This window comes from Ranitomeya imitator, chromosome 3 (genome assembly GCF_032444005.1).
Source record: "Ranitomeya imitator isolate aRanImi1 chromosome 3, aRanImi1.pri, whole genome shotgun sequence".
Taxonomy (NCBI): domain Eukaryota; kingdom Metazoa; phylum Chordata; class Amphibia; order Anura; family Dendrobatidae; genus Ranitomeya; species Ranitomeya imitator.
Window position 1 is genome coordinate 679,813,412 of NC_091284.1, and position 9,859 is coordinate 679,823,270.

At 46.2% G+C, this 9,859-nt stretch overlaps 1 protein-coding gene across 1 annotated transcript in view; it reads right to left on the reverse strand.

Annotated features, from left to right (window-relative positions):
• The window catches only part of ERBB3 (erb-b2 receptor tyrosine kinase 3), a 124,713-nt gene extending 115,229 nt beyond the window's left edge, over positions 1-9,484 (reverse strand). Inside the window, exon 1 of the mRNA XM_069758411.1 lies at positions 9,234-9,484. Within this exon, the coding sequence (XP_069614512.1) occupies positions 9,234-9,309 (76 nt within the window). The 5' untranslated portion in view covers positions 9,310-9,484. The remainder of the gene's footprint in view (positions 1-9,233) is intronic.
• Between the last annotated feature and the right edge of the window lie 375 nt (positions 9,485-9,859).

A 9,859-nucleotide genomic window follows, 5' to 3' on the forward strand; every position in this document is an offset into this window, starting at 1 on the left:
AACATAAAGCCAAAGCAACCCAGGAGTTTATTAAAGCAAAGAAGTGGAATATTCTGGAATGGTCAAGTCAGTCACCTGATCTCAACCCAATTGAGCATGCATTTCACTTGTTAAAGACTAAACTTCAGACAGAAAGGCCCACAAACAAACAGCAACTGAAAACCACCGCAGTGAAGGCCTGGCAGAGCATCAAAAAGGAGGAAACACAGCGTCTGGCGATGTCCATGAGGTCCAGACTTCAGGCAGTCATTGCCAACAAAGGGTTTTCAACCAAGTACTAGAAATGAACATTTTATTTAAAATTATTGAATCTGTCCAATTACTTTTGGTCCCTTTAAAAACAGGGTGGCACAAGTTAGGGAGCTGAAACTCCTTAACCCTTCATCCAATTTTAATGTGGATACCCTCAAATGAAAGCTGAAAGTCTGAACTTCAACTGCATCTGAATTGTTTTGTTTATAATTCATTGCGGTAATGTCTACAACCAAAATTAGAAAAATTTTGTCTCTGTCCAAATATATATGGACCTAACTGTATATTCTATATACTCCTCCCAGAGATTGTCAGGTGCAGTCTATATATACAGTATACATATTCTATATACTCCAGTCCTCTCCTCCCAGCGATCGTCAGGTGCAGTATATACAATATACATATTCTATATTCTCCTCTACTCCCAGAGATCGTCAGGTGCAGTATATACAGTATATATTCTATATTCTCCAGTCCTCCCACATATCGTCAGGTGCAGTGTATACAATATATATTCTATATACTCCAGTCCTCTCCCCTCCAGCGATCGTCAGGTGCAGTATATACAGTATATATATTCTATATACTCCTCCCAGAGATCGTCAGGTGCAGTATATACAGTATATATATTCTATATACTCCTCCCAGAGATCGTCAGGTGCAGTGTATACAGTATATATTCTATATACTCCAGTCCTCTCCCCCCAGCGATCGTCAGGTGCAGTGTATACAGTATATATTCCATATACTCCTCTCCCCCCAGCGATCGTCAGGTGCAGTGTATACAGTATATATTCTATATACTCCAGTCCTCTCCCCCCAGCGATCGTCAGGTGCAGTGTATACAGTATATATTCTATATACTCCAGTCCTCTCCTCCCAGCGATCGTCAGGTGCAGTGTATACAGTATATATTCTATATACTCCAGTCCTCTCCTCCCAGCGATCGTCAGGTGCAGTGTATACAGTATATATTCTATATACTCCAGTCCTCTCCCCCCAGCGATCGTCAGGTGCAGTGTATACAGTATATATTCTATATACTCCAGTCCTCTCCCCCCAGCGATCGTCAGGTGCAGTGTATACAGTATATATTCCATATACTCCTCTCCCCCCAGCGATCGTCAGGTGCAGTGTATACAGTATATATTCTATATACTCCAGTCCTCTCCTCCCAGCGATCGTCAGGTGCAGTGTATACAGTATATATTCTATATACTCCAGTCCTCTCCCCCCAGCGATCGTCAGGTGCAGTGTATACAGTATATATTCCATATACTCCTCTCCCCCCAGCGATCGTCAGGTGCAGTGTATACAGTATATATTCTATATACTCCAGTCCTCTCCCCCCAGCGATCGTCAGGTGCAGTGTATACAGTATATATTCTATATACTCCAGTCCTCTCCCCCCAGCGATCGTCAGGTGCAGTGTATACAGTATATATTCTATATACTCCAGTCCTCTCCTCCCAGCGATCGTCAGGTGCAGTGTATACAGTATATATTCTATATACTCCAGTCCTCTCCTCCCAGCGATCGTCAGGTGCAGTGTATACAGTATATATTCTATATACTCCAGTCCTCTCCTCCCAGCGATCGTCAGGTGCAGTGTATACAGTATATATTCCATATACTCCTCTCCCCCCAGCGATCGTCAGGTGCAGTGTATACAGTATATATTCTATATACTCCAGTCCTCTCCTCCCAGCGATCGTCAGGTGCAGTGTATACAGTATATATTCTATATACTCCAGTCCTCTCCCCCCAGCGATCGTCAGGTGCAGTGTATACAGTATATATTCTATATACTCCAGTCCTCTCCCCCCAGCGATCGTCAGGTGCAGTGTATACAGTATATATTCTATATACTCCAGTCCTCTCCTCCCAGCGATCGTCAGGTGCAGTGTATACAGTATATATTCCATATACTCCTCTCTCCCCCAGCGATCGTCAGGTGCAGTGTATACAGTATATATTCTATATACTCCAGTCCTCTCCCCCCAGCGATCGTCAGGTGCAGTGTATACAGTATATATTCTATATACTCCAGTCCTCTCCTCCCAGCGATCGTCAGGTGCAGTGTATACAGTATATATTCTATATACTCCAGTCCTCTCCCCCCAGCGATCGTCAGGTGCAGTGTATACAGTATATATTCTATATACTCCAGTCCTCTCCTCCCAGCGATCGTCAGGTGCAGTGTATACAGTATATATTCTATATACTCCAGTCCTCTCCTCCCAGCGATCGTCAGGTGCAGTGTATACAGTATATATTCTATATACTCCAGTCCTCTCCCCCCAGCGATCGTCAGGTGCAGTGTATACAGTATATATTCTATATACTCCAGTCCTCTCCTCCCAGCGATCGTCAGGTGCAGTGTATACAGTATATATTCCATATACTCCTCTCCCCCCAGCGATCGTCAGGTGCAGTGTATACAGTATATATTCTATATACTCCAGTCCTCTCCCCCCAGCGATCGTCAGGTGCAGTGTATACAGTATATATTCTATATACTCCAGTCCTCTCCTCCCAGCGATCGTCAGGTGCAGTGTATACAGTATATATTCTATATACTCCAGTCCTCTCCTCCCAGCGATCGTCAGGTGCAGTGTATACAGTATATATTCTATATACTCCAGTCCTCTCCCCCCAGCGATCGTCAGGTGCAGTGTATACAGTATATATTCTATATACTCCAGTCCTCTCCCCCCAGCGATCGTCAGGTGCAGTGTATACAGTATATATTCCATATACTCCTCTCCCCCCAGCGATCGTCAGGTGCAGTGTATACAGTATATATTCTATATACTCCAGTCCTCTCCTCCCAGCGATCGTCAGGTGCAGTGTATACAGTATATATTCTATATACTCCAGTCCTCTCCCCCCAGCGATCGTCAGGTGCAGTGTATACAGTATATATTCCATATACTCCTCTCCCCCCAGCGATCGTCAGGTGCAGTGTATACAGTATATATTCTATATACTCCAGTCCTCTCCCCCCAGCGATCGTCAGGTGCAGTGTATACAGTATATATTCTATATACTCCAGTCCTCTCCCCCCAGCGATCGTCAGGTGCAGTGTATACAGTATATATTCTATATACTCCAGTCCTCTCCTCCCAGCGATCGTCAGGTGCAGTGTATACAGTATATATTCTATATACTCCAGTCCTCTCCTCCCAGCGATCGTCAGGTGCAGTGTATACAGTATATATTCTATATACTCCAGTCCTCTCCTCCCAGCGATCGTCAGGTGCAGTGTATACAGTATATATTCCATATACTCCTCTCCCCCCAGCGATCGTCAGGTGCAGTGTATACAGTATATATTCTATATACTCCAGTCCTCTCCTCCCAGCGATCGTCAGGTGCAGTGTATACAGTATATATTCTATATACTCCAGTCCTCTCCCCCCAGCGATCGTCAGGTGCAGTGTATACAGTATATATTCTATATACTCCAGTCCTCTCCCCCCAGCGATCGTCAGGTGCAGTGTATACAGTATATATTCTATATACTCCAGTCCTCTCCTCCCAGCGATCGTCAGGTGCAGTGTATACAGTATATATTCCATATACTCCTCTCTCCCCCAGCGATCGTCAGGTGCAGTGTATACAGTATATATTCTATATACTCCAGTCCTCTCCCCCCAGCGATCGTCAGGTGCAGTGTATACAGTATATATTCTATATACTCCAGTCCTCTCCTCCCAGCGATCGTCAGGTGCAGTGTATACAGTATATATTCTATATACTCCAGTCCTCTCCCCCCAGCGATCGTCAGGTGCAGTGTATACAGTATATATTCTATATACTCCAGTCCTCTCCTCCCAGCGATCGTCAGGTGCAGTGTATACAGTATATATTCTATATACTCCAGTCCTCTCCTCCCAGCGATCGTCAGGTGCAGTGTATACAGTATATATTCTATATACTCCAGTCCTCTCCCCCCAGCGATCGTCAGGTGCAGTGTATACAGTATATATTCTATATACTCCAGTCCTCTCCTCCCAGCGATCGTCAGGTGCAGTGTATACAGTATATATTCCATATACTCCTCTCCCCCCAGCGATCGTCAGGTGCAGTGTATACAGTATATATTCTATATACTCCAGTCCTCTCCCCCCAGCGATCGTCAGGTGCAGTGTATACAGTATATATTCTATATACTCCAGTCCTCTCCTCCCAGCGATCGTCAGGTGCAGTGTATACAGTATATATTCTATATACTCCAGTCCTCTCCTCCCAGCGATCGTCAGGTGCAGTGTATACAGTATATATTCTATATACTCCAGTCCTCTCCCCCCAGCGATCGTCAGGTGCAGTGTATACAGTATATATTCTATATACTCCAGTCCTCTCCCCCCAGCGATCGTCAGGTGCAGTGTATACAGTATATATTCCATATACTCCTCTCCCCCCAGCGATCGTCAGGTGCAGTGTATACAGTATATATTCTATATACTCCAGTCCTCTCCTCCCAGCGATCGTCAGGTGCAGTGTATACAGTATATATTCTATATACTCCAGTCCTCTCCCCCCAGCGATCGTCAGGTGCAGTGTATACAGTATATATTCCATATACTCCTCTCCCCCCAGCGATCGTCAGGTGCAGTGTATACAGTATATATTCTATATACTCCAGTCCTCTCCCCCCAGCGATCGTCAGGTGCAGTGTATACAGTATATATTCTATATACTCCAGTCCTCTCCCCCCAGCGATCGTCAGGTGCAGTGTATACAGTATATATTCTATATACTCCAGTCCTCTCCTCCCAGCGATCGTCAGGTGCAGTGTATACAGTATATATTCTATATACTCCAGTCCTCTCCTCCCAGCGATCGTCAGGTGCAGTGTATACAGTATATATTCTATATACTCCAGTCCTCTCCTCCCAGCGATCGTCAGGTGCAGTGTATACAGTATATATTCCATATACTCCTCTCCCCCCAGCGATCGTCAGGTGCAGTGTATACAGTATATATTCTATATACTCCAGTCCTCTCCTCCCAGCGATCGTCAGGTGCAGTGTATACAGTATATATTCTATATACTCCAGTCCTCTCCCCCCAGCGATCGTCAGGTGCAGTGTATACAGTATATATTCTATATACTCCAGTCCTCTCCCCCCAGCGATCGTCAGGTGCAGTGTATACAGTATATATTCTATATACTCCAGTCCTCTCCTCCCAGCGATCGTCAGGTGCAGTGTATACAGTATATATTCCATATACTCCTCTCTCCCCCAGCGATCGTCAGGTGCAGTGTATACAGTATATATTCTATATACTCCAGTCCTCTCCCCCCAGCGATCGTCAGGTGCAGTGTATACAGTATATATTCTATATACTCCAGTCCTCTCCTCCCAGCGATCGTCAGGTGCAGTGTATACAGTATATATTCTATATACTCCAGTCCTCTCCCCCCAGCGATCGTCAGGTGCAGTGTATACAGTATATATTCTATATACTCCAGTCCTCTCCTCCCAGCGATCGTCAGGTGCAGTGTATACAGTATATATTCTATATACTCCAGTCCTCTCCTCCCAGCGATCGTCAGGTGCAGTGTATACAGTATATATTCTATATACTCCAGTCCTCTCCCCCCAGCGATCGTCAGGTGCAGTGTATACAGTATATATTCTATATACTCCAGTCCTCTCCTCCCAGCGATCGTCAGGTGCAGTGTATACAGTATATATTCCATATACTCCTCTCCCCCCAGCGATCGTCAGGTGCAGTGTATACAGTATATATTCTATATACTCCAGTCCTCTCCTCCCAGCGATCGTCAGGTGCAGTGTATACAGTATATATTCTATATACTCCAGTCCTCTCCTCCCAGCGATCGTCAGGTGCAGTGTATACAGTATATATTCTATATACTCCAGTCCTCTCCCCCCAGCGATCGTCAGGTGCAGTGTATACAGTATATATTCTATATACTCCAGTCCTCTCCTCCCAGCGATCGTCAGGTGCAGTGTATACAGTATATATTCCATATACTCCTCTCCCCCCAGCGATCGTCAGGTGCAGTGTATACAGTATATATTCTATATACTCCAGTCCTCTCCTCCCAGCGATCGTCAGGTGCAGTGTATACAGTATATATTCTATATACTCCAGTCCTCTCCCCCCAGCGATCGTCAGGTGCAGTGTATACAGTATATATTCTATATACTCCAGTCCTCTCCTCCCAGCGATCGTCAGGTGCAGTGTATACAGTATATATTCTATATACTCCAGTCCTCTCCCCCCAGCGATCGTCAGGTGCAGTGTATACAGTATATATTCTATATACTCCAGTCCTCTCCCCCCAGCGATCGTCAGGTGCAGTGTATACAGTATATATTCTATATACTCTAGTCCTCTCCTCCCAGCGATCGTCAGGTGCAGTGTATACAGTATATATTCTATATACTCCAGTCCTCTCCTCCCAGCGATCGTCAGGTGCAGTGTATACAGTATATATTCTATATACTCCAGTCCTCTCCCCCCAGCGATCGTCAGGTGCAGTGTATACAGTATATATTCTATATACTCCAGTCCTCTCCCCCCAGCGATCGTCAGGTGCAGTGTATACAGTATATATTCCATATACTCCTCTCCCCCCAGCGATCGTCAGGTGCAGTGTATACAGTATATATTCTATATACTCCAGTCCTCTCCCCCCAGCGATCGTCAGGTGCAGTGTATACAGTATATATTCTATATACTCCAGTCCTCTCCTCCCAGCGATCGTCAGGTGCAGTGTATACAGTATATATTCTATATACTCCAGTCCTCTCCCCCCAGCGATCGTCAGGTGCAGTGTATACAGTATATATTCTATATACTCCAGTCCTCTCCTCCCAGCGATCGTCAGGTGCAGTGTATACAGTATATATTCTATATACTCCAGTCCTCTCCCCCCAGCGATCGTCAGGTGCAGTGTATACAGTATATATTCTATATACTCCAGTCCTCTCCTCCCAGCGATCGTCAGGTGCAGTGTATACAGTATATATTCCATATACTCCTCTCCTCCCAGCGATCGTCAGGTGCAGTGTATACAGTATATATTCTATATACTCCAGTCCTCTCCTCCCAGCGATCGTCAGGTGCAGTGTATACAGTATATATTCTATATACTCCAGTCCTCTCCCCCCAGCGATCGTCAGGTGCAGTGTATACAGTATATATTCTATATACTCCAGTCCTCTCCCCCCAGCGATCGTCAGGTGCAGTGTATACAGTATATATTCCATATACTCCTCTCCCCCCAGCGATCGTCAGGTGCAGTGTATACAGTATATATTCTATATACTCCAGTCCTCTCCCCCCAGCGATCGTCAGGTGCAGTGTATACAGTATATATTCTATATACTCCAGTCCTCTCCCCCCAGCGATCGTCAGGTGCAGTGTATACAGTATATATTCCATATACTCCTCTCCCCCCAGCGATCGTCAGGTGCAGTGTATACAGTATATATTCTATATACTCCAGTCCTCTCCCCCCAGCGATCGTCAGGTGCAGTGTATACAGTATATATTCTATATACTCCAGTCCTCTCCTCCCAGCGATCGTCAGGTGCAGTGTATACAGTATATATTCTATATACTCCAGTCCTCTCCCCCCAGCGATCGTCAGGTGCAGTGTATACAGTATATATTCTATATACTCCAGTCCTCTCCTCCCAGCGATCGTCAGGTGCAGTGTATACAGTATATATTCTATATACTCCAGTCCTCTCCCCCCAGCGATCGTCAGGTGCAGTGTATACAGTATATATTCTATATACTCCAGTCCTCTCCTCCCAGCGATCGTCAGGTGCAGTGTATACAGTATATATTCTATATACTCCAGTCCTCTCCCCCCAGCGATCGTCAGGTGCAGTGTATACAGTATATATTCTATATACTCCAGTCCTCTCCCCCCAGCGATCGTCAGGTGCAGTGTATACAGTATATATTCTATATACTCCAGTCCTCTCCTCCCAGCGATCGTCAGGTGCAGTGTATACAGTATATATTCTATATACTCCAGTCCTCTCCCCCCAGCGATCGTCAGGTGCAGTGTATACAGTATATATTCTATATACTCCAGTCCTCTCCTCCCAGCGATCGTCAGGTGCAGTGTATACAGTATATATTCTATATACTCCAGTCCTCTCCTCCCAGCGATCGTCAGGTGCAGTGTATACAGTATATATTCTATATACTCCAGTCCTCTCCCCCCAGCGATCGTCAGGTGCAGTGTATACAGTATATATTCTATATACTCCAGTCCTCTCCCCCCAGCGATCGTCAGGTGCAGTGTATACAGTATATATTCCATATACTCCTCTCCCCCCAGCGATCGTCAGGTGCAGTGTATACAGTATATATTCTATATACTCCAGTCCTCTCCCCCCAGCGATCGTCAGGTGCAGTGTATACAGTATATATTCTATATACTCCAGTCCTCTCCTCCCAGCGATCGTCAGGTGCAGTGTATACAGTATATATTCTATATACTCCAGTCCTCTCCTCCCAGCGATCGTCAGGTGCAGTGTATACAGTATATATTCCATATACTCCTCTCCCCCCAGCGATCGTCAGGTGCAGTGTATACAGTATATATTCCATATACTCCTCTCCCCCCAGCGATCGTCAGGTGCCCGTGCACAGCAGCCAGGCTGCCAGCCTCCATGCACCCCGCACAGATCGCAGCCTGCACCTTTAAGACACACCTTCCGAAACTGCCTCACACAATGCTGCTGGGTCAGAGGAGCAAATTGCGAAAACAATCGCACGAGAAGTCTCCGAGGAGAGAACAGGTTCCACAGCCGCGATCACAGCTCTGCCCACTCCGTGCCCACGGCGTGACCTCAGCCTGGCAGGAGCCGGCTCCGCTCAGCACACGGGTCACCCAGAGGTCCCTCCTCGCCAGTCACGGGCCATTAGCCAGAACTCCCAGCGACTGTTGGGGGAAATGTCGCTGTAATGTCGCTTACCGTTCTGCCCGGCGACAAATTCCATGACAAGATACAGGAGAAATAAGAGAGTCCATCTCCTCGCCAAGCGCTCCATCCCTGGTACTGACAGCAGGGCTACAAGTGACCCGTGGACATGACACGCGTGGAGCAGAAGAGCCGCGTGTGCAGCAGTGTAGTGTCCTGGTGGGCAGCCCGGTACAGCGGCGGCGGCCGGGACACAGCGCAGAATGTGACAGCACTTGTCTCCTCCACATTCCTCTTCCCAGAGAAAGTCGCTCAGACCACGCCCACAGCTCTCCGGATTGGCTGGGAGCAGACAGCGGCTTCTACTCGCAGCTTCTGCTGCCCGCACTACCTGCGTGACGTCACCAGGTGCAGCTGCGCGTATTGCTCCAGAGCTGCCAGGTACCGGCTCCGCACGGTGACGTCACTGCGCGGGAAAATTATAGCAAATGAACTAGAGAACATGACGCCCAATAGGTGCAAGTGAAAAAAAAGAATTAGACAGAAATAAAAAAAAATAAGTAAAAAATATTAGAAACTGGAGAAAAAACAGGAACAAATTCAGTAATTCGTCAAACACTATGGGTGCAATTGTTCATTTGTGCCTTCTTAAGTCACTTTTTTTTTTGTTGTGGTGTTTC